This window comes from Scyliorhinus torazame, chromosome 4 (genome assembly GCF_047496885.1).
Source record: "Scyliorhinus torazame isolate Kashiwa2021f chromosome 4, sScyTor2.1, whole genome shotgun sequence".
Taxonomy (NCBI): Eukaryota; Metazoa; Chordata; class Chondrichthyes; order Carcharhiniformes; family Scyliorhinidae; genus Scyliorhinus; species Scyliorhinus torazame.
Genome location: NC_092710.1, coordinates 150262873 through 150288708, shown reverse-complemented (window position 1 = coordinate 150288708; position 25836 = coordinate 150262873). Strand labels below are relative to the sequence as shown.

At 46.9% G+C, this 25836-nt stretch overlaps 1 protein-coding gene across 1 annotated transcript in view; it reads left to right on the top strand.

The window, feature by feature from the left end:
- The window catches only part of itgb1bp1 (integrin beta 1 binding protein 1), a 57606-nt gene that overhangs the window by 27011 nt on the left and 4759 nt on the right, over positions 1–25836 (top strand). Inside the window, exons 4-7 of the mRNA XM_072498753.1 lie at positions 5369–5447; positions 8267–8403; positions 11580–11672; positions 22439–22588. Of these exons, the coding sequence (XP_072354854.1) occupies positions 5369–5447; positions 8267–8403; positions 11580–11672; positions 22439–22588 (459 nt within the window). The remainder of the gene's footprint in view (positions 1–5368; positions 5448–8266; positions 8404–11579; positions 11673–22438; positions 22589–25836) is intronic.

Here is a 25836-nt window from a genome sequence, read left to right as displayed (position 1 = left end):
TCCTTTGCGTAGCCTAACCTGATCTATCAGTTTCAGGTGCGTTTCCTGTAACATAACCACATCTGCCTTAAGTTTCTTAAGGTGTGCGAGTACCCGTGCCCTCTTTATCGGCCCGTTCAGCCCTCTCACGTTCCACGTGATCAGCCGGGTTGGGGGGCTTCCTACCCCCCCCTTGTCGATTAGCCATCCCCTTTTTCCAGCTCCTCACCCGGTTCCCACGCAGCTGTATCTCCCCCAGGCGGTGCCCCCCCGCCCATCCCCTCCCATACCAGCTCCCCCCTCTCCCCAGCAGCAGCAACCCAGTAATTCCCCCCTCCCACCCCCCCCGCTAGATCCCCTGCTAGCGTAATTACTCCCCCCATGTTGCTCCCAGAAGTCAGCAAACTCTGGCCGACCTCGGCTTCCCCCCGTGACCTCGGCTCGCACCGTGCGACGCCCCCTCCTTCCTGCTTCTCTATTCCCGCCATGATTATCATAGCGCGGGAACCAAGCCCGCGCTTCTCCCTTGGCCCCGCCCCCAATGGCCAACGCCCCATCTCCTCCACCTCCCCTCCTCCCCCCATCACCACCTGTGGAAGAGAGAAAAGTTATCACATCGCAGGATTAGTACATAAAACTCCTCTTTTCCCCCCTTTTTAACCCCCCTCTTCGCCCCCCACATTCGCCCCACCACTTTGTTCAAACGTTCTTTTTAATAACCCGCTCATTCCAGTTTTTCTTCCACAATAAAAGTCCACGCTTCATCCGCCGTCTCAAAGTAGTGGTGCCTCCCTCGATATGTGACCCACAGTCTTGCCGGTTGCAGCATTCCAAATTTTATCTTCTTTTTATGAAGCACCGCATTGGCCCGATTAAAGCTCGCCCTCCTTCTCGCTACCTCCGCACTCCAGTCTTGATAAACGCGGATCACCGCGTTCTCCCATTTACTGCTCCGAGTTTTCTTTGCCCATCTAAGGACCATTTCTCTATCCTTAAAACGGAGGAATCTCACCACTATGGCTCTGGGAATTTCTCCTGCTCTCGGTCCTCGCGCCATCACTCGGTATGCTCCCTCCACCTCCAAAGGACCCGCCGGGGCCTCCGCTCCCATTAACGAGTGCAGCATCGTGCTCACATATGCCCCGACGTCCGCTCCCTCCGCACCTTCAGGAAGACCAAGAATCCTCAGGTTGTTCCTCCTTGCGTTGTTCTCCAGTGCCTCCAACCTTTCCACACATCGTTTCTGATGTGCCTCATGCGTCTCCGTCTTCACCACCAGGCCCTGTATGTCGTCCTCATTCTCGGCTGCCTTTGCCTTCACGACCCGAAGCTCCCGCTCCTGGGTCTTTTGTTCCTCCTTTAGCCCTTCGATCGCCTGTAGTATCGAGGCCAACAGCTCTTTCTTCATTTCCTTTTTGAGCTCTTCCACACAGCATTTCAAGAACTCTTGTTGTTCAGGGCCCCATGTTAAACTGCCACCTTCCGACGCCATCTTGGTTTTTGCTTGCTTTCCTTGCCGCTGTTCTAAAGGATCCACTGCAATCCCGCCACTTTCTCCTCCTTTTTTCATCCGTATCCAGGGGGGATTCCCTTCTGGTTTACTGCACAGTGTTTTTAGCCGTCAAAATTGCCGTTGGGGCTTCTGTCAAGAGCCCAAAAGTCCGTTTCACCGGGAACTGCCGAAACGTGCGACTCAGCTGGTCACCGCCGCACCCGGAAGTCGTCCGCCATTATCTTTCTGGCGCGGGAACATCTCTGTAGCTGACCCGCCTCTTGTGGCGCAGCTCCCTCTCCCACCCCACTCCCATTCCTCATCCACCGCCTATGTCTCTTCTTTCCCCCCCCCACCGGCGCCCACATTTCTTAGTGTCTCCCCCCTTCCCAATTTACATCTCTATATACACCGACAGTGACATATCCCTGTAATATCAGTCCCTCAGTTCCGATCCAATTTCTCATCTTTAATAAAGGTCCATGCTTCTTCCGCCGTTTCGAAGTAGTGATGTCTCTCCTGATACGTAACCCATAGTCGCGCCGGCTGTAGCATCCCGAACTTCACCTTCTTCTTGTGTAACACCTCCTTGGCTCGATTAAAACTCGCCCTCCTTCTCGCCACCTCCGCACTCCAATCCTGGTACACCCGTACCACTGCATTCTCCCATCTACTACTCCGTACCTTTTTGGCCCATCTCAGAACCACTTCTCTATCATTAAAGCGGTGAAATCGCACGATTGTCGCCCTAGGTGGTTCTCCCGCCTTTGGTCTCCTCGCCGGGACCCGATGAGCCCCCTCCACTTCTAAGGGGCCCGCAGGGGCCTCAGCTCCCATCAGCGAGCTTAGCATCGTGCTCACGTAAGCCCCGCAGTCCGCTCCCTCAGGGAGACCCAGGATCCGAAGGTTCTTCCTTCGTGCTCTGTTTTCTAGGGCCTCAATCCTTTCAATGCACTTTTTGTGGAGCGCCTCGTGCGTCTGTGTTTTGACCGCCAGGCCCAGGATCTCGTCCTCATTATCCGTCACCTTCTGCTCCACCACGCGGAGCTCTGTCTCCTGGGTCCTTTGTGCCTCCTTAAGCCCCTCAATTGCCTGTAGCATCGGGGTCAGCACCTCCTTCTTTAGTAGCTCCACACACCGTCTCAAAAATTCGTCTTGATCGGGCCCCCATGTCGCCTGGGCTTTCTCCGCCGCCATCTTGCTTCTTTTTCCTTTCTGTCCCTATCGTCGAGGATTCCTCGCGATGTAGCCGCCGCCGCCGATATTTTCCTCTTTCGTTGGGGGGGGGGGGGGGGGGGGGGGGCTCCCTATTAACTCACCCCACACCGGGTTTCGTCGTGCGAAAACTTCCCGTTGGGGCTCTTAAAAGAGCCCGAAGGTCCGTTGGAGCTGGAGCCGCCGAAACGTGCGGCTTAGCTGGTCATCGCCGCAACCGGAAGTCATTTATTTACAAAGTTACACACTACAAGCAAGCTGCTTCTAACCCAAATACGTTTATTTATGAGGTGCAAGAGAATGTCCAGCAGCTACATTCAATTAAACACAACTAATATACAATTAACAATCCTTGCATGCATGTGGGTTCCAGGTGAGGACAGGCTTGATTGTGGCTGTGATGCCTTTATGGTTGACTAGCCTAACTGCACTTACCATTAGAACGAGGTACTACAGGACACAGATGGAAATATTTCTCTACAGGAGCCCGTGCCTTTATAATTAGGGGAATTAGGACTGAGGGCAATGGTGGGGGTGGCCAGGTCGTGGGCTGTGGGTCGGCGGGTATGCAGTCCAGCACAGCTGGCGCCATGAATTCTGGCACGCCTGGTGCAGCTGGTCAGCCCTGCGCATGCGCAGCCCAGGACCCGCCGATTCTCTGACTGTTTTCCACGCGATCAGAGGGTGTTTCATGCGGTGCGATGCTAAACCCTCACTGGAATCGGTGAGGGGTTCATGCTGATTTTCCCGTCGTGTAACACTCGCGGATCCACCGTTGGCGCTGGCACCTAGCCTCAGGAATGGAGAATTCCACCCCCCTGTCCCAGAAACAATATACAGAGAACAGTGTGTTTGATTTGCCTTTGTTTGAAGTTTACCAAATTTCAAGTTTAACTTGGGCACTGGAATAGTACGAAGCACAATAATTTTAGTTCACTTCCACTTATTCAGAAGCTCAGTAATTTTAGTTCACTTCCACTCATTAAAGTAGCGATGTTTTATTCCCGCTGCAGTTTCAGAAGCTAGGAGTTTATTCCAAGTTTTAAACCTAAAATGCATTGTGGCGAAATTGGCCCTTTTTATGTTTAAATTCTTTTTTTCAGTGTGCTAATCTGTAACTATAATATCATGCAAATTTATTCCCAACAGACTGGGTGATCAAATGTTATTAAACATCTGTGCCGAGATTTCTTACTTGTGGTAATTGGTAATGGTCCATTGTTTTAAATTTAGCAGGGGAAAGAAAAGACTTACCCCCAACAAGAAATTTGGGCAAGAACAAGCCAAATTGGTTGGTTGTATCTCTCTGGCAGTACCTCTGTTTAGGAAGTTGATCAATTATCAACTTTGATGCAGCAAGAGAATTCTCAAATTTCACATATTCATTCAGATTTGAGTTTTGGTCCCTCCTGTTGTCGAAGCCCACTGTTCCTGCTGACTGGGCAGGTCACTGAACCCTGGTTAAAAAATAAGTCACCAGTTAAAATACTCTGGGCAGATATCAGCCTATAACTTTGCTTTGATTTCTGTTGTTCTGAGGAGGGTATTACAAAGTTTTATGTATTAGGAGTAATTAATGCACATCAAAACTGAAACAGGAGCTCTGACTCCCCAGCATCATATGCACTAGGAAACCCTCTCAGAATTCTGCAGATAAGTATTTGCATGGCAATTGTCCAGAAGCTCTAACTTCCCCTAAACAATTGTGCTGCGCTAGAACCGTCCAAAAAGTGATTTAGATCGCTAACTTTAGATGGTCAGGGCTATACTAATAATTACTCCAAAAAGGCTTTGAAGAATTAAAATCTCTTCTAACTCTGGGTAACGCCAGCCACCCAAGGACTACACTCTCATCCCTGTGCTGACCCAACCTGGCCTGTCATTTTCAATTGGACCTTTAAATTTACCTGCTTTGCAGCAGCTAGTGCAGCAAAAAAATGGGGCTTGGCCCCCTTCACTCCAACTCATTTAGACTTTGACACTGGGCCTCAGAGATGGCTGTGCTACCTGGACCTCTCCTGGGGCAGAAGGTCGAACAAGACAGGCATGGAGGAAATTTGGCACAGGGAAGTGGCCATGGAGTGGCAATCTAATGCTGATTGCCAAACTGAGATCTTAGCAGTGCAGTCTGGTAGCTCAGAAAATGAGCAAAGGATAACTGAAGGATTAACTTTTCAATCAATAGAATTTAGTAAACATTTGCTCTCCTACATTTTAAATTCACAGCATTGTCTTGCCACAGCTGGAGTTAGTTGTGCAATTTTCAACTATTCCTCTTGTCAGTGTTTTTCTATTGAGGTTTTTGAAGCATGGGTTAATAGCTGATGCTCATTTGTGTTCTTGGTGTTTAAAAAAACAAAAAAATTGCATTTTCTGTCTGCTGTTGAAACCGGTACGTCAATTCACCCAAATATTCATTTAGATTTAAAAAAATAATCTAACCGTAATGCAAGTGCCAGCTGACTTATTTAAAAATGGGATAAAAAGTGTTTCATTGGGACAATCTTTATACTTGTCACCCATGTCCTCCTAAATGTCCTGCATAGACAGTGTTGTGAACAAAAAGGGTAACCTTGCAGGTGCTTGTGTACAAGTGCAAAGCACTACTCTGATTGTAAATGTAGTAGTTGTGAATTAATCAGTTTAAAACTCTTAATGCATTTGTGTTCTTTCTTTTCCCAGTCAGTGGATTCCAGTTTGGGTGGTCTTTCTAGATCTAGTACAGTGGCTAGTCTTGATACAGACTCCACAAGGAGTTCAGGTATTGTACTACAGAATTCTTAAATATTTTATCCTATAAATGTGGTTCAGATATATTGTAAAGTCTAATATTGAAAGCTCCCTTACATTCTCAGACCTTAGCTGCTAATATGTTAATTTTTTCAATAGTAGTCAAACAGCAGTGGCAGATAGTGTCCCATAATTGTGCTACAACTATTGTATTTTTTACTTTAAAAATGTCATTGCTACAGGATTGTGTTGATACAAAGATACTACTATTTAAATTGTTCCAAAGCGCTTGTGAATTCTCAGAATTAGATCTATCCATTATCATAATGTAAGCAGACTACTTGCTGGTACAAGTCCTACTCTGATGATACAATAAAAATAGATGAATGCACCAAATGATGTATCTGTAAATCATACAGAAGTGTTAGATTCCACATCTTATTCTAGATATGTACTAAGGCAATCTTGTTGGGAATGGCAGAGGGCGTACAGTTGCTGCTACAATTGATCACATATTTTCAGTTTATTGAGGGGGGATAAATATTGGGACACCCTTTCCAAATCATTAGCAAGTGACCAAAATGGAAACAAAAAGTTTGGAAACTTTTCATTTGGGCAAATTTTTCACCCCACAGTAACATAAATAGATCCATGAGGAATATGGAAGCCCCAAAATCTGAATATAAAAGGAAGCCAAATTGTGTCAACACCTGGGTGAAGTGGGAAGACTGAGTAGACTCTCTTAGATATTTCAATCCATTTTAATGTTAAAAGGCCCCCTCCCTCACACTCGTAAAAATTTTCTCCACCTCCGGTGTTTTCACTGATGGTCACGAGGAAGCTGCTTTATCCCAAGTTTTGTCATTGTCACTGTTGAGCCTCCAGTCTCATTGTTTCCTCAGAAATGGCCATACCAACCTGTTTCTTGTGTATACCTTCTTTAGAACCAAGCCAAACAAAATCCATCCAACTCCTCCAAGGAAGCATTTAGAACTGCTATTTATGACTAACAATTTATGACCGAATTCTCTAGTAGGCCTCCCAATCCCATTCTGCCAGTTCCTTTGCCTCTGTTGCATCTGTTTCGATGATGCCACTTTCCAAAACGGTGCTGCTTAATTGCCCACCCATGTGGTCGACAGGGCTCTCAACCTTATCTGACCCATCTCCCGCACCTCTGCCCGCACCTCTTCCCCTCCCTCCCAGAAGCAGATAGGTTCTCCTGTCCTCATTTTTCACCCCACCAGCCTCCACATTCAAAGAATCAACCTCCGCCAGTTCTGCAAACTCCAGTATGATGCCACCATCAAACACATCTTTCCCTCACTCCCCCTGTCAGTGTTTCGTAGGGACTGTTCCCTCCGGAATGCCCTGGTCCACTCCACCATCACCCCCAACACCTCACCCTCTTGCCACAGCACCTTCCCATGCAATCGCAGAATGTGTAACACCTGCCTATTTCCCTCCTCCTTGCTCACCATCCAAGGGCATAATCACTCTTTTCAAGTGAGGCAGCGCTTCACGTGCACCTCCTTCAATCTGGTCTATTGCATTTGCTGCTCCCAATGCGGTCTACTCTACACTGGAGAGACTAAATGCAGACTGGGCGACCGCTTTGTAGAACACCTTTGGTCTGTCCGTAAGCAGGACCCAGACCTTTCTGTCGCTTGTCATTTCAACTCAGCATTCTGCTCTCATGTCCACATGTCTGTCCTTCACCTGCTGCAATGTTCCAGTGAAGCCCAGTGCAAACTGGAGGAACAGCACCTCATCTCGACGAAGCACATTACAGCCTTCCGGACTTAACATTCATAGAATCATAGAATCCCTACAGTGCGGTAAGGGGCCATTCAGCCCATCGAGTCTGCACTCACCCTCTGAAAGAGCACTCTAGCCAACACACTTCCCTGCCCTGTCCCAATAACCCCTTAACCTGCACATCCCTGGACACTAAGGGCAATTTGGCATGGCCATTCCACCTATCCTGCACATCTTTAGACTGTGGGAGGAAACTGGAGCACCCGGAGGAAACCCACGCGGACAAGGGGAGAATGTATAAAATCCCCACAGAAAGTCACCCAAAGCAGGAATTGAACCCGGGTCCCTGGTGCTAACTACTGTGCCGCCATACATTGCGTTCAACAACTTCAGGCTATGAACCCTCACCTCCACCTTCACTCATTTTTATTTCTATCAAATTATTTTCATTTCTTCCATCAATTTGTTTTTCCCTCACCATTGTGCATAAGGCCCCAACCAAAGGAGTATGGATTCTGTTTCGTAAAAGAACATATGGTGCACAAAGTAATTGTGTACCTTTTGCTAAATCACTTTATTCATATAAAAAAGCTCTGGATTTCCTGATTCTTGGGTACTACTTAATATAACCAGAGTGATCCTGTTCTACACAGAGCTTACTTATGATCACCACTAGAATAGTACTACCACTGACCTCAGTATGCAAAGATTAAGGAGGAAAAACGTCAGCTAGAGTCTCCACGGTGGTCTCTGAAGTCTTTTCCCACAAACATACTGCTCAACTTGCATGAAAAATGTCTACCCGGCAAACTACCCAAAACAACCAGTGGCCTGTAAAATATACCCCAGTGTAAGTTGAAAGAACAGGGAAGAAAATTGGGGATTGGGGTGGTTGGTGGAAGTTGAGGATAAATTGGATGCTTTTCATTTTCCATAAATCACAATTTGAATAAAACATACATCAGTGAAAACAGAAAAACATGGGGCTAATTTTCTGGAATGGTTAAAGCAAAAGAAGGAATTGTTTTTGCTGATTACCGCCACGTAATTATTTGGCCAAAGACAAATTGTGTTTTTATACTTTTGTTACAGGACAAAGTAACAGTTACTTTGACACATGTACTGAATTCCGAGTGAAGTATTTAGGTGCTATTGAAAACTTAAAAGCCAGTTTATTTGAATGTCTTCAAGGACCACAAGATTTGATTAATTATATTGATTTGTCACAGGTAAGATAATGGAATTTAAAAGAATGCTTGTTAACTTATCTGTCATGAACAAACTTTTCCTTTGCATACATAATCGGGGCTGGTTTAGCTCAGTGAGCTAGACAGCTGGTTTATGATGCAAGGCCAGCAGCGCGGGTTCAATTCCCGTACCAGCTGAGAATTCTGCATTCTCCCTTAGTGTACGCGAACAGGCGCCGGAATGTGGCGACGAGGGGCTTTTCACAGTAACTTCATTGCAGTGTTAATGTAAGCCTACTTGTGACAATAATAAAGATTATATATATATAATTGAATAACCTTTTGGATTTTAAGAACATAAGAAATAGGAGCAGGAGCTGACCACACATCCCATTGAGCCTGCTCCATCATACATTACCATCATGGCTGTTCACCACCTGTCAAAGAAGCAAATTCTGTGTAGTACCAGTGACCCGTCAAATTGACATCCAATTTTTTCAGATAGATCCTTTTCTTGGGACACTGGCATATGTACTGGACTGGTGGTCCAGCGGAAAGGGTTTAAATTTCTAATATAGAGTAGGGAAGAATTTACAAGAAATTAAATAAGTCTAGATGTAAACAAAACAGCAAGGAGAGCATAGGACAGTTGGCTTCTGTAAACTAAAGGGAGGACATAAATATAGCCCGGGACTAAATAGAATTATAGAACCAGGGTATAGAAAGCAAAACAATAAAAGTGAGAGGAACTGTTATTAAAAGTGGGTTAAGCAGGGGCAGCACGGAGGCACACTGGTTAGCACTTAATTAATATATTATGGTCAGTATTGTCTAGATGCTGTCCTACTTTTACTTCACTTATTTGCTTTGGTTTACTATTGTTAGATAAAAGTAGCAAATATTCCCTTGTTAGGCTTCTTAGATTATGGGTTATAAATGACACTTTTAGAAATTCCATTTCCTTAGCCCTTTTACCTACCTCTGCAGACTAACTCCAGGGTAGTTGAAATCCTCCAAGGTCATTAGGTCCAGAGGTCCCAGGCTCGATCCAGGCTCTGGATCCCTGTCCGTGTGGGGTTTGCACATTCTCCCCGTGTTTGCGTGGGTTTCGCCCCACAACCCAAAAAGATATGCAGGGTAGGTGGATTGACCACACGGAATTGCCCCTTAATTGGAAAAATATAATTGGGTACTGTAAATTTATTTTAAAGAAGTGGGTTAAGCTGATTAGCAATGCACACAGTGTCCTTAATAAAACAGCAGAATGGGAGACCATTGTATTGCGAGAAACAGTTCTGGTAGGGATTATGAGATATTGCTGCGGGAAAATCAGAACTGACAATTAAACATTACAAGGTACAACATTTGAGTGAAAAGGGGAGGTGGAGCAGCTTTGCTCATTAGAGATAGCATAATGGCAGTAGATTAGTGACACAGTCCTCAGTAAGACTAAGAGAATCAATGTGGATAGAGATAAGAGATAATAAAGGGTGAATCACAATAATGGGTGTCGTCTGATGACTACCTAATAATGGTAGGGAGGTGAAAGAAGAATTATACAAATAAATTAGTAAAAAGAGTAATGACCTTGGAGGATTTCAACTACCCTGGAGTTAGTCAGCAGAGATAGGTAAAAGGGCTAAGGAAATGGAATTTCTAGAAGTGTCATTTATAACCCATAATCTAAGAAGCCTAACAAGGGAATATTTCCTACTTTTATCTAACAATAGTAAACCAAAGCAAATAAGTGAAGTAAAAGTAGGACAGCGTCTAGACAATATTGACCATAATATATTAATTAAGATAACTCAACGGGACATAAAATTGACAAAATTCAAAGTAAAGATTGTAGAAAGGCTAATTTTAAGGGGCTAAGAATAGAACTTGGGAAAACATAGTAGGCAACAATATTGCCAAACCATGGTGTGGAACATCGTGGGAAACATTTTACAGTGTTCAACATTGCCCAGGAAAAATATATTCTGATAAAAATCAAGAACAAACTGAACACTAATGAGACACCATGGATTAATAAAAACTTGAGGGAAAAATTGAGAATATGGAAAGAGGGAGATAGAATATGTCTTGGGAACTGTAGACCAATCAGCTTAACATCAATAATAGGAAAATTAATGGAATTCTTACCAAAGGAGAAAATCTAAAAACTAAAAATACAGGGCTGGATTCTCCGCTTCCCCAGCCGCACGTTTCTCGGCAGCATGGCGTTCGCTGCGGGATTCTCTACTCCCGACGCTTGTCGAGGGTTTTCCCATTGATGCCATCACGCCGCCGGGAAATCTGTGGGCTGGGGTGCACTGCCGGTGGGCCCAGAGAATCATGATAGCTGGAGAATTCCGGCAATGTTGAATTGTCAGCATAGATTTAAAGGGAGACGCTTTTGATTAACCAACCTTATTGAATAATTTGAAGAGGCAATAGAGATGGTTGACCAGGCTAATGCAGATGTAATTTATCCTAATTTTCAAAAGGCCTTTGATAAGGCGCCATATAATAGATGAATGAATAAGGCCAGATATGTAGTCATGGAACAAGCAGCAGAATAGATGCAAAACGAAAAACATCAAGATGGACTATAGAGTAATAAATACCCCTGATCTTTAAGGTCCTTTTGCTTTTGGTCGATGGCTGCTGTTCAGCTCTTAGCAGACTCTTTTTCTTTTTCTTTTTCTGCCTGCTGAACCTGGGGCTTGTACCCTCCAACTTGGGTGTTTTAACTTCAAATCCAAAGATCTTCTGGAAAATTCCAAGACACCCTCTCAGAATTCCAATCAAGGCTCCATCCTGAATTACTCGACTCTATGCAAGAGGTTAGCTGAGATGTTCATTCAATTTTTGGATTAACTATTAGTTTTATAATCAAACCTTTTGACTATGGGACCCATCTGAATAATTAAAATTTCTAATGAAGTCAGAACAGTTTTCTTCAGACTGCAGTTCCTCAGCTAAATAAAGCCACTTTTTTATGGCTTTCACCCTCTGAACGCTCACCTCGCACTTCCTTTTGATCGTTCATTGTTTGAGGTGTTCTGGCAATTTCTAAAGCCCTTTTAATTACCTTCTCGTTACAATTTCAATCTTCCAAAAATTAAAAATAATCAATTAATATGAACTAGATGATTTTGATTTCATATTTCCAATATTTTGCTTCCATATGTTTTGGTTTGGAAAAATGGCAGTGCTTGTTCTTTCTGTTGTAGCAATATGGAAAACTACCTTTTACACCATCAGAAGAGGAGAGTATTTTATATGTCTCCAAATATGGCATCAAAGTTGCATCTGCTGATCAATTTGTGAGTATATTAATCTTTCTTGTTTCCTTCTAATGTTATAATGGTGAGAAACCTCAAAAGACGCAGGAAAGAAAGAGATGCTCATTTCAAACAGTAATCACTTGGTATCAGGGTGCATGATCATGATTTCCCCTGACAATTCCTATGACTTTCTAATAACTGAGTAATGGGATGCAATTGTATGTTGTGATTATGGTAGAGATTACAGAGACATGGCTACAGGAAATCAGGACTGTCAATTAAACATTGCAAGGTATAAAATTTGGGTATTGCTGAAAAAGGATTCCTTTTTTTGTCAAAGCTTTTCGTCTTGAACTCATCAGGACAATTCGCAAGACTAAATGTAAAAGGAACAACAATTTACACTATATGTAAGAAGAGTGCTGATTAGTTGGCAAGTGGACTCTGATTGGAGAATTCACAAGTTGATAGTAACGGGAGCTTAACTGCCAAGCATTGTTTGAAATTCAAATCAGGTATCTTCACTATGGTCAAGGCATTGCCCTAAGGAATGAACCAGTGAATGGCTGTCACTTATTTTGTTAGCTGAAACAGGCACAATGTGAGTACATATTTTTATTGTATGGAAAGTACAGGTCCCTGTGTATTAATGTTCCTGGCTTCCAGTGCAGGCAAATGCACCACACTGCGAGCTAACAGACTATGTTAAATTGGCTGTCAGCATAATTCTTACTAGGGTGAGGACTATTTAGCAAATGTTGTCCAATCGCTTGTCATGTTGGCTATCTACAAGTGTACAGGACTCCTTTATAATCCATAATGTAAGAAACCCAACAAGGGAATATTTACTACTTGATCTAACAATGGCAAACCAAACCAAATCAAACTTGCCCTTGCGCCAGTTTATTGCCCATTGACTGCAATTTCGCATTGAATTGTCGATTTGCGTGATGGAATAAATAATTATTTAATTATATCCTGTGACTAAGTATTATTGTGATTAACTGGAGTAAAACAGTTCACATCATCATCTGCTAATCAATGTCAACAGATAAAACACTAGTCTATGTCGACATCACAGTGCATACTTTACATTATTCTTGTTTAGATTAAAAAGAGGCAGGGTTTTTGGCTGACCAAGGCATACCATGACCCAGCTACCAACAACCTGGCTGGGGTTGCGGGGATAGGGTAGGGGAGTGGGCTGAGATAGGATGCTCTTTCAGAGTGTTGGTGCGCACTTGGATGGCCAAATGGCCTCCTTCTGCACTGTAGTGATCCTATGATAGCTGTATTTTTAAGCAAGGAAAAAGGAACACCAGGGAGATAGAGATTCCAAGGTCATGGATGTAGTGCTGGAAGTCTGAATGGTGGTGTGGACAGGCCGAGAGATGCCATGGTTCTGTGGGTAGCAGGAGACTTTCAAAAATAGCACTTAGAATAGCTCTCAGAGTAGGTAGCCAGGGAAGTCAGTTCCCAGCTGACTCCCAAGGACCTAGCAGCAATAGCATAACAAATTTAATGACCTCATTGCATCTTCCCAAGAAATAACCACCCATTGCTTCCCCAGCTTCTCATGTTGCTCAATGCAAAACAGCCCATCAGTCACTCAACACCAGTTCATTGCTTTCAGGACTCATTTAATATCTAGATACCACACCTCATTTTCACACAAATACAATGCTGCGAACCTCAAATCCAGTTATCATTGCCTCCAGCCATTCAGTGATAGCTGGCAAATCATTGAAAAACATGTGACACAATCACTGAGACTCTGTCCTCTTGCAGGACAAGGTGGCACACAAAAGATAGAAGTGGAGCAGAGCCACTGGGGGCGTTTGCCTACAACTCCTGAGCCCGATGGTTTGTCAGATGCCTATGGCAGCATTGAGAATATTCAGGATGACCGTCTGTCTGTTGCAGTATTATGCCCCTTTCCAACTCCCACCTCACCCTGCTACCTGACACGCTGAGCAATGTGCAGATGGTGTTACCAGGGATCTCTTGCTTTCCAACCCATCCCTCCACCTCCTTCACCCAACCTCCCTCGTCTGACTTTCTGCTTTCAAAAATGCAAGAAATGGTGTCTGTCCAGCTCAGCCGCCCCTGGACATGGTGCAGCTACAGCATTTATGAAGGCGTCCCCTAACACTTGCAGCCATCTCCTGAGATACTGCCATTGCATATACCTCAAAGGCCAGTATAGGTTTAGGAGCAGGAGATAATGAGTTACTGGGAGAAGTAACACCTGGTTCACTAATGTCCGTGTGGAAGGAAATCTGTCATCCTTACCTGGTCTAGCCGACATGTGACTCCAGACCCACTAAATGTAGTTGACTCTTAACTGCCCCTCAAGGGCCATAAGGGATGGCAATAAATGTTGGCACAGCCTGCGACTCCCATATCCCATGAACAATTTTTTTTAAAGTGTGCTGCAGCCAGACCAGATGGTTTGTGTACAAGCTGATCAGGAGAGGTTGCAGATGGGTTCTACAGGGGAGTCGGATGAAGACTTTGATGGGACAACAAACAGGAAGATATGGAAGATAGGGCATGAACTTATTGAAATGACCTATGTGGAACAAATTCAAATTTGGAAATTAGATGTCACATTTGCAGCCAGGGATATGTGATGTCATGATAGGACCCATTCAGTTGCTTTTGTGCTTGTAGGGATGCCTGTGAAAATACCCTTCTTAAGATGGTGTGCTGCGGACTTTAGGTGGTGGCCATGAAGTGAAGTTCGCACACAAGGGGCGAAATTCTCCCGAAACGGCGCGATTTCCGCCGACTGGCGCCCAAAACGGCGCCAATCAGACGGGCATCGCGCTGCCCCAAAGGTGCGGAATGCTCCGCATCTTTGGAGGCCGAGCCCCAACATTGAGGGGCTAGGCCGACGCCGGAGGAATTTCCGCCCCGCCAGCTGGCGAAAACGGCCTTTGTTGCCCTGCCAGCTGGCGTGGAAATGACATATCGGGGCGGCCGCTGACAGTTTCCCGCGCATGCGCAGTGGAGGGAGTCTCTTCCGCCTCCGCCATGGTGGAGACCGTGGCGGAGGCGGAAGGGAAAGAGTGCCCCCACGGCACAGGCCCGCCCGCGGATCGGTGGGCGCCGATCGTGGGCCAGGCCACCGTGGGGCCCCCCCCCAGGACCCCGGAGCCCGCCCACGCCGCCTTGTCCCGCCGTTCAAAAGGTGGTTTAATCCACGCCGGCGGGACAGGCAATTTATCGGCGGGACTTCGGCCCATCCGGGCCGGAGAATCCAGCGGGGGGGGGGGGGGGGGCACCAACCAGCGCGGCCCAATTCCCGCCCCCGCCGAATATCCGGTGCCGGAGACTTCGGCAACCGGCGGGGGCGGGATTCACGGCAGCCCTCGGCGATTCTCCAACCCGGCGGGGGGTCGGAGAATGACACCCAAGGTGCCTCCAGCCCGAGGATTTGCTTTTTGGTCCCTTTTACCCTTTAATGGGTGCTGTGCAGGTGACAAAATTATATAGTGAAAGAGTTATGATTCCTCCTTTTGTGGATTCCTCCTCTGGTATGGGAAATCGGGGCGGCACAGTCGCACAGTGGGATAAGGGGTGGCTCGGTAGCACAGTGGTCAGCATTGTTGCTTCACAGCACCAGGGTCCCAGGTTCGATTCCCAGCTTGGGTCACTGTCTGTGCAGAGTCTTCACATTCTCCCCGTGTCTGCGTGGGTTTCCTCCGGGTGCTCTGGTTTCCTCCCACAAGTCCCAAAAGACGTGCTGTTAGGTAATTTGGACATTCTGAATTCTCCCTCTGTGTACCCAAACAGGTGCCAGAATGTGGCGACTAGGGGATTTTCACATTAACTTCATTGCAGCGTTAATGTAAGCCTACTTGTGACAATGAAGATTATTATTCTTTCTAAAGATTACCAAACGAGGAGTGTGTCAAGTAAAGGGGTCTCATTGGACTCAGAGGACAGGGGAAAACATGGCGGATGAATCTCTGTCGTCGTTGCCCGCTTAGTAGTCGACTGCGAAGTTGGTGGAGTTTTTGACGGGGGAATTTTGAAGGCAGAAATCTGTGGTCACTGACGGTCCTGCAAATGTGACTAAGTAAATTCAAACAGCTCTGGAAAGGGTGGACCACCGGTTGGAGGCGTAGATTTAATCAATTCAGAAGGTGGAGTGACAGTCTCAGATCATGAAGATCAGATCGCCTCCTTGAGGCAGAGGTGATGATGTTGGCAGAGGGGCAAAAAAATATGAAGGCTAAGATCGACGGCCTGGAGAATCACTCCAGACGACAGAATTTGAGGATTGTTGGGCTGCCCGAGAGCACTGAAGGTGCGAAAGCCACAGAGTATGTGGCAAAGATGTTCGGGCAGCTGGAGGGGGAGGGGGTCTTTGCACGCCCCCCCGAAGTGGACTGCGCACATCGGTCCTCGAGGAAGAAGCCCAAATCTGGGGAACCGTCACGTGTGATCAAGTACTTAGACAAGGAAATGATCCTGAGGTGGGCGAAGGAAACATGAGAATGCAGATGGAAGGCCACACCATTAGAATTTACCACGACTAGGGAGCAGAACAGGTGAAAAGGCGAGCGGGCTTTAATAAGGCCAAGGCGGCTCTTTATAAGAGCAAGTGGAGATTTGGAGTGGTGTACCCGGCTCGCCTGTGGGTCACATATGGGAACATTACTTCGACATGCTGGAGGAGAACAATTTCTCCAGGAGCATGGACAGGGGGACATTTGGATGTAATGGGTGGTTTCACCTGCGAGGTGAAATTTTGGATTGGTGTATTTTCTTCATTTGGTTTTCCCATTGGATTTTGCATGTTTCTGTAATATCTGTAACCCTACGTTTGGTCTATAGGCTTGTTGATGTTTTAAAGCAATGGTGTGAGATGGATTGGTATGATGTACAAGATTCAAAATAGGTTTGAGTGGGGGGGGGCTGTGTATGGAATTTTTGATCGTACAACTTGCGTTTCTCCCCAGGTGAGTGTCACCCTCGGAGCAGAGATGCTAGTTTAAAAAAAATATTTTTATTCTTTTTCACGTTTTCTCCCAAATTTACACCCAACAATAAACAATAATCAGTACCGAATGCAACACCAATCCCCATATCAATAATTTAGACCCCATTCTCCCACCAATGTTAATATAAATAAATGACAAAAAGGAATCAGGAATCGCCCATAGTCACCATTAACACATAATACAGAACCCCCCCCCCTAATGTTCGATGTGATCCAATTCTCGAAAGTGCATGATGAATAACGCCCATGAGTTGTAGAACGCCTCCATCCTTCCCCTCAGTTCAAATTTGACCTTCTCAAGAGTCAAGAATTCCAGCAGGTCCCCCCGCCACGCCAAGGCACAGGGTGGAGAGGTTGATCTCCACCTTAACAGGATCCGCCTTCGGGAGATCAACGAGGCGAAGGCTACAACACCTGCCTCCGCATCCGTTTCTAATCCCGGCTGGTCCGACACCCCGAATATGGCCTCCCGAGGGCCCTGGTCCAGTTTCACGCGCACCACTTTAGAAATTACCCTAAAAACCTCCATCCAGTAATCCTCCAGCTTTGGAAAGGACCAAAACATGTGAACGTGATTTGCAGGGCCCTCCCCCGCAACGTTCACACACATCCTCTACCCCCTCAAAGAGCCGGCTCATCCTCGCCCTTGTAAGGTGTGCTCTGTATACCATCTTCAGCTGTATCACCCTCAACCTTGCACACGAGGTGGAGGCGTTCACCCTCCGGAGCACCTCACACCAGAACCCCTCCTCCATATCCTCTCCCAACTCTTCCTCCCACTTTGCCTTGATCCCTTGCAGCGGCGCCTTCTCCTCTTCCAAAATAGCCCCGTAAACCGCCGATGCTACCACCTTCTCCAGTCCCCCTGTCGTCAGCACCTCCTCCAGCAATGTGGAAGCAGAGATGCTAGTTAACAAAAGCGAGGTGGGAAAGCCATGGCTGATTATTTGGCGGGGTGGGGGTTATTTTCTTCGTTTGTTGGGGGAATGAGCCTAAGGTGGTTGCGTTTCTTTGTTTGGCGTGGGGGAGGGATGGGAAGTTGGTTGGTGTTGGGGGTGGGGGGGGGAGGGGGTGAGAGCAGGGGGCGTTGGAGCCGGGATGGGGTGGGGTTAGGAGTGGGCTGCTGACGGTGAAGATGTGAAGGCCACAGAGTATGTGGCAAAGATGCTTGGGCAGCTTGTGGGGGAGGGGTGTTTGCACATCTTCCTAGTCGATGGAGGTGGGGATGGCCGTCTTGGGCGGGCCTGGAATCTGGGCGAGGCAGGGCCCCGTTGGACTTGCTAATTGGTAGGGTTTGGATGATCGGGGGTGGTGCCTATCGGGAGTTTTTGCACCTGGAAAAAATTATGCATGACTAAGGCAGGGTTGGATCCCGTTCGCTGGGCGGGTCCGGTGAACAAGACTGACAGGGGGGGTAAGGGGAGTGGGTGGTGAGAGACTCCCCCCAGTCTGAATAGTAACGTGGAATGTGCAGGGGTTCTGTGAACCGGTGAAGCCGGCGAGTCTTCTCGCATTTGAAGAGCTTGAGAGCCGATGTGGTGCTGTTGCTGGAGGGTGAAGGATCAGGTGAGGCTTTGGAAGGGCTGGGTGAGTCAGGTGTTCCACTCCGGCTTCGTTAGCAGGGCCCGGGGGGTAGCGATACTTGTGGGTAAGAGAATTAAGTTTCAGATGGAGAAGGTGGTGGTGGATCAGGGGGGCAGGTACTTTATAGTAACGGGTGCTTTGGAGGGGAGGTTGGTGGTGCTGGTCAGCGTGTATGCCCTAAATTGGGATGCTGTTGGGTTTATGAAGAGGATGGTGGCTGTCATACCAAATTTGGATACGCTTCAGTTAATTTTGGGTGGGGTCTTAAATACTGTGTTGAATCTTAAGGTGGATTGGTCTGAGCCATGCTTGCGGAAGTGGATGGGATGTATGCGGAGGATTCCACTCCGGAATCTCTGGTGGGTAGAAAGGAATTGCAGGTTTGACCTTGTGTGTACAGGGAAAACGGTACAGCAGTTGAGACAGGCAAAGGGGTAGATTATGACTAGGAGCTGTTTAGCACAGGGCTAAATCGCTGGCTTTGAAAGCAGACCAAGGCAGGCCAGCAGCACGGTTCGATTCCCGTAACAGCCTCCCCGAACAGGCGCCGGAATGTGGCGACTAGGGGCTTTTCACAGTAACTTCATTTGAAGCCTACTTGTGACAATAAGCGATTTTCATTTTCATTTCATTATGAGTATGAGAATGCCATCTCCGCCTGCAGTGCGAGAGATTGTTTGGATCAGGGATGGGGCAAGGTGCTGGTGATGCTGGAGCAGGTGAGCAAAGCATTTGAGGTTTATAAAAGGTTGTATAGGTCGGAGCCCACGGCGGATGATCAGATACGAAAGGTTTCTTGGGTAGGGGTTGGTGTGTCCTAGAGTAGGAGAGGAGAGGGCAGGGCTGGGCTGGAGGAGCCAGTGGGGAGTGAGGACGCTCGAGCGGCGATAGGGAAGATGCAAACGGGTAAGGCCCCGGGGCCGGATGGGTTCCCAATGGAGTTTAAAAAAATGTTTTTGGCTAGGCTGGCGCCACTGTTGGTGGAGATGTTTCAGTATGCGGTGGCTAAAGAGGCACTCCCGGAGATGATGGGACAGGCATCCATTTTACTGTTGCTAAAAAAGGATAAGGACCTGGTGGAGTGTGGATCATATAGGCCTGCTAAATGTGGATGTCAAGATTCTTTCCAAGGTGTTGATGCTTAGGTTGGAAGAGTGCTTCCCGCAGGTGATTGGGGAAGATTAAACGGGACTTGTAAAGGGTAGGCAGTAGTTTGCGGCATTTGTTGAACATGCTCTTGGTGCTCTCGCCGTCAGAAGGTAGGGAGCCAGAGATGGTGGTAGCGCTGGACTCAGAAGGCATTTGAGCATGTAGAGTGGAGTTAGTTATTTGGGGTGTTGGAGAGGTTTGGTATAGTGCCTAAGTTTGTGGCATGGGTTAAATTGTAATTTAGGCAGTGGCGCAGTGCTAGCACAGCTGCCTCATGGCACTGAGGACCCAGGTTCGATCCCGGCTCTGGGTCACTGTCCATGTGGAGTTTGCACATTCTCCCCGTGTCTGGGTCGGTCTCACCCTCACAACCCAAAAAGATGTGCAGGGTAGGTGATTGGCCACGCTAAATTGACCCTTAATTCAAAAAAAGAATTGGGTACTCTAAATATTTTTTAAAAATTGTTATTTAGGGTACTGAAGGCAAGTAGGCGAATGAATGAGGTGAATTCGGGGTATTTTTGGTTACATAAGGGAACGAGGCATGGTTGTCCCATGTCCCCCCTCCTGTTTGCGCTGGCGATAGAGCCCTTGGCAATTGCGTTGAGGTGCTCAGATACATAGAGGGGGCTAGTTGCGGGGGGAGCATGGGGTGTCTTTGTATGCCAATGATTTGTTGTTGTACATATCCAACCCGGGTTCCATGGTGGGGAATATAATAGGGCTGCTCAGGAGATTCGGGCCATTTTCAAGTTATAAGCTGAATCTAGAAAAGAGCGAGTGCTTTTTTGGTGTCTTCGTTGGGGACGGGAGGTGGCTTGGGGGCTTGCCATTTCGGGTGGCATCTACCCACTTTAGGTACTTGGTGTGCAGGTGGCTCGAGACTGGGCCCAGCTTCATAAATTGAATTTCACAGGCCTTGTGGGTAGGGTCAAGACGGATTTGTTGAGATGGGACATCCTCCCCCTGTCATCGGCAGGCCTGTGCAGGCGGTAAACATGAATATCTTGCCACAGTTTTTATTTTTATTTCAGTGCCTACCGGTCTTTTTGCTGAAAGCGTTTTTTATGGGGGTGGAACAATAGATTTTGGCCTGTGTCTGGGCAGGTAAGGAGCAAGGATTCAGAAGACGGTGCTTCAGAGAGGGCAGCAGTCAGGGGTCTGGCCCTTCTAAACCTGTTGTATTATAATTGGGCGGTGGACAGCGAACACAGAAGATGAGGATGTGGGTGAGGATGGAGGTAGGCTCTTGGGGGAGGGGGGGGTTGCGGTGGTAACGGTGCCACATGTTTGCCCCAGAGAAATAATTGGAGAGTTCAGTGGTGGTGGCCACGTTAAAGGTGTGGAGGCACTTTCGGCAGCACTTTAGGTTAGGGGCGGAGTCGAAGCTGATGCTGATCTGAGGGAATCACAGGATTGAGCCGGTGAGGCTGGATGCTAGATTTCGGGGATGGGAGGAGCGGGGCGGATGATGGAAATGAAGGACTTATTTCGCGAAGGTTGGTTCGTGAGTTTGGAGTCGTTGATGGAGAACTTTGGGAATCCGCAGGGGGAGGCCTTTAGGTATATGCAGGTGCGGGATTTGGCGAAGGTTTTGCCGACTTTTTGGGTGGCCGTACCCTCCACAGTTGGAGGGTGTGTGGTCGATGATGGGGCTGGTCATCTCGGCGATCTATGGGAGGATTTGGCATCGTTGGAGGGGGTTAAAGCTAAGTGGGATGAGGAGCTAAGGATGGTGTTGTGGAGGGTGAATGTCTCAACCTGGTGTGTGAGGCTAGGGTTGATACAGGTAAAGGTGGTACACAGAGCACGCTGACGAAGTAGAGGATGAGCTAGTTGTTTTGAGGGGGTGCGGGACTTGTGAACAGTGTGGGAGCGGCCTGGCCAATCATGTACATTTGTTCTGGTCCTACCCGACGTTGGGAGAAATTTTGGAGGTTGTTTTTCAGCACTATGCCAGCAATCCTGCATGTGGATTTGGAGCCCAGTCCCCTGACGGCCTTATTTTGGGTGTCGGACTTGCTGGGGCTGCAGATGGGAATTGGAGCTGAAGTTTTACCCTTCACCTCTCTGGTTGCTCGCATGCGAGTTGTGTTGGCGCAGAGGTCAGCCACTCTGCCTGTGCCTCAGTATGGCTGGGGGACTTGATGGGAGTTCCTATATTTGAAGGTTAAGTTCATTTTGAGGGGGAGGGGAGAAGAGAGAGTGAGGGGTTCCACAAGAGATGGGGTCGGTTTATATTACACTTTAGAATTGGTTAGTCAGCTGCTAAGAGGTGGGGGTGGGGTTTGTTTTGAGTTACTGAGGATGTTTTGTTGTTTTACTTTGTTGTGGTATATATTTAAAATGTTAAAAATAGAATTAAAATATTTTTAAAAATAGATTTACCCCATTAAGGGATCGGAGGAGGTTCTATTCGAGGTGGAGGCTATTTATCTCCTTCAAGAATTGGTAGTCGTCAACAAGCGGGGGCATGGGAGAGGTTTGCATAAAGGAAGGACATATTTGTGGGAATATGTAATAAACTGAGTGTTTGTTGTAAAATGGAAAACGTCTTGAATAAAAATATTTTCAACATAAAAATGGTGTGCTGCATCTGCTGTGCCTGAGGTGGTTCATGGCACTGTGCGGAACCTGAGTGTGATCGCCTTCAATATCATATCTGAATTTCGTACCTATATTCTGGATTAGAGCTAAGCCAGGAAGAACGTTAAGCTAATCAGCTATGGAAGCGTTTTCCACAGGCAATATATAAAAAGTAAATTCAGCTTCGTAAAATTAAAATAGATGATTGGAAAGGAAGGCTATAATGATATATGGCAGTAAGATATTTAAAATAATATTTCTGCTATAACTTTTTAAAAAATGGCAAGAGCTGGTTTCATGGGCCAAATTACTTGCATCCATTCCTATGTTCTTCACGAACATTCTGCTATGAAAGTCAGGTTTAGTTTGAAAGAAAAGATCTTATCCCAGTTGTTTTGATATAGAATTCCCATTTCCTCTTACCCAAACATGTAAAGCAATAAATTCTATCAACATTTTTTCTTCTTTTTGGCAGGACATTTTGCACAGACATCCATTGTACTTGATAGTGCGAATGATCGGTTATGACGATGGCTTGGGAATGGGAAAAAGCCTCCTTGCTCTCAAAACCACCAATGAAAATCAGAATGAGTATAGTATCTGTGTGTATCAGTGTAACAGCCTGGTGAGAAATGTTTTTTCTCTTTTGTTTATCATTTGACCTTCAATCTCTTAAAAATGTAAGTGGTTGGCATCTCAACCAGATCAATGCAGGAAATACAAGTTGCATCTGCCACTTCTTTATTAGTGGTATTTTAAACACATATATACATATTGGACAGGTGACTAAAGTGTGCAATTTGAATGAAGGAAACTAACAAAAACTAATTGTATGTGACTTTGGTGAATAATCCTACCTTGTATGTGTGTCACATGTAGCTGAAGAACTCATGGATCCTTGGAGGACTTGCGGTAATGTGTTTGGGGCAGGAAATGAAGACGTTGGAGATGTTACAGCTATGATTGACTAGGAAAGAATGGAACACAGGGAGCGCAGTGTCCCCGACAGTGGTAGTACGGTAGCATAGTGGTTAGCACAGTTGTTTCACAACGCCAGGATCCCAGGTTCGATTCCCGGCTGGGTCACTGTCTGTGCGGAGTCTGCACATTCTCCCCATGTCTCCGTGGGTTTCCTCCGGGTGCTCCGGTTTCCACCAACAGTCCAAAGATGTGTGGGTTAGGTGGATTGGCCATGCTAAGTTGCCCTTAAGTGTCAAATAAATGTTAAGTGGGGGTTACTGGGATAGGGTAGATACGTGGGCTTCAGTAGAGTGCTCTTTGTAAGGGCCGGTGCAGACTCAATGGGCTGAATGGCCTCCTTCTGCACTGTAGATTCTATGGTATGGTCAACTGTATTAAAGGCTTCAAAATAGGTTGAGGGAAGGAATATGCACTCATCATAGAAGATTTATTTGACTTTGATTCAGGACATTTCAGTGCTGCAGCAGAGGGATTTGGGTGTGTGTGTACAAGAAACAATTAGCATGCAGGTAGTAAGTAATTGGGCAATTATTGCAAGAGGGGCTGGAGTATAAGAATAACAAAGTTATGCTGCAGTTGAACAGGGTTTTGAGACTACATCTGAAGTACTGCGTGCAATTTTGGACCCATTCTCAAGAAATGCAAGTGCAAAAAAGGTTCATTAGATTTCCTGGGATGAGGGGCTATCCTAATCTCTGGAGTTTAGAAGAATGAGGGGTGATCTCATTGAAACACAAGACTGAGAGCTTCAGAGGATAAATGCTCTCCTAGCTGGAGAGTCAAGTACTAAGGCATACAGCCCCAGGATTATGGAATTGTCATTTAGGACAGAGGTGAAGAAAAATCTTTTACAATCAGCGTTGTGAATCTTGTGAATGCTCAGTCATTGAGAATATTCAAGGTCAACAGATTTTAACTGCCAGCAAATCAATGTTTGTGGAGATTGGGCAGGAAAATGCAATTATGCTCATGTTGATCCTCAATCCAATGTAGGAGGGACCATAAGGTCTGTTTATGCTCGTATTGCTTATGTTACTTATTATCAGACGCATCAAAGCAATGGCCAGAATGACTGAGGCACTTTGAGCACTGATACTCTAATTCCATTGCTAATTTAGGATTGGATAGAAATCGTAATTTTCAAATCACATTCTCATAGCATTATTTTGAAATGGATTCTGTGGCTGGCCTAATATTTTGCTGAACCTATGAAGCTCATTAAACGTGATATGTGGGACTTCCGGGTGCGGCGATGACCAGCTGAGTCGCACGTTTCGGCAGCTCCCGGTGGAACGGACTTTTGTGCTCTTGATAGGAGCCCCAACGGCAATTTTAACGGCTAAAAACACCGTGCGGTAAACCAGAAGGGTGTTCCCCCTGGACACGGATGGAAAAAGGAGAGGAAAGTGGCCGGATTGCAGCGGATCCTTTGGAACAACGGCAAGGAAGGCAAGCAGAAACCAAGATGGCGTCGGAAGGTGGCAGTTTCATATGGGGCCCTGAACAACAAGAGTTCTTGAAACGCTGCGTGGAGGAGATAAAAAAGGAAATGAAGAAAGAGTTGTTGGCCCCGATATTAGAGGCGATTGAAGGGCTGAAAGAGGAACAAAAGACCCAGGAGCAGGAGCTTCGGGTCGTGAAGGCGAAAGCAGCAGAGAATGAGAACGATATACAGGGCCTGGTGGTGAAGTCGGAGATACAGGAGGCACACCAGAAACGATCTGTGGAGAGGTTGGAGGCACTGGAAAACAACGCAAGGAGGAACAACTTGAGGATTCTTGGCCTTCCTGAAGGTGTGGAGGGGGCGGACGTCGGGGCATATGTGAGCACGATGCTGCACTCGTTAATGGGAGCGGAGGCCCCGACGGGTCCGTTGGAGGTGGAGGGAGCATACCGAGTTATGGTGCGAGGATCGAGAGCAGGAGAAACTCCCAGAGCCATAGTGGTGAGATTCCTCCGTTTTAAGGATAGAGAAATGGTCCTTAGATGGGCGAAGAAAACTCGGTGTAGTAAATGGGAGAACGCGGTGATCCGCGTTTATCAAGATTGGAGTGCGGAGGTGGCGAGAAGGAGGGCGAGCTTTAATCGGGCCAAAGCGGTACTTCACAAAAAGAAGATAAAATTTGGAATGCTGCAACCGGCAAGACTGTGGGTCACATATCAAGGGAGGCACCACTACTTTGAGACGGCGGATGAAGCGTGGACTTTCATTGTAGAAGAAAAATTGGAATGATTGGATTATGAAAATGAACGTTTGGACAAAGTGGTGGGGCGAATGGGGGGGGGGCGAAGAGGGGTTTTATGTTTTAATCCTGCGGTATGGTAACTTTTCTTTCTCCCACAGGTGGTGATGGGGGGAGGTGGGGAGGGAGAGGAGATGGGGCGTTGGCCATGGGAGGCGGGGCCGAGGGAGAGGCGCGGGCTTGGTTCCCGCGCTATGATAATTATGGCGGGAATAGAGAAGCAGGAAGGAGGGGGCGTCGCACGGTGCGAGCCGTGATCACGGGGGGAAGCCGAGGTCAGCCAGAGTTTGCTGACTTCTGGGAGCAACATGGGGGGAGTAATTACGCTAGCGGGGGGGTCTAGCAGGGGGGGGGGGGGGGGGGAGGGGGGAATTACTGGGTTGCTGCTGCTGGGGAAAGGGGGGAGTGGGTACGGGAAAGGATGGGCAGGGGGGCACCGTCTGGGAGAGATACAGCTGCGTGGGAACTGGGTGAGAAGCTGGAAAAAGATGATGGCTAACCGGCAAGGGGGAGGGGGGGGGTGGGAAGCCCCCCAACTCGGCTGATCACGTGGAACGTGAGGGGGCTTAACGGGCCGATAAAGAGGGCACGAGTACTCGCACACCTTAAGAAACTTAAAGCAGATGTGGTTATGCTACAGGAAACGCAC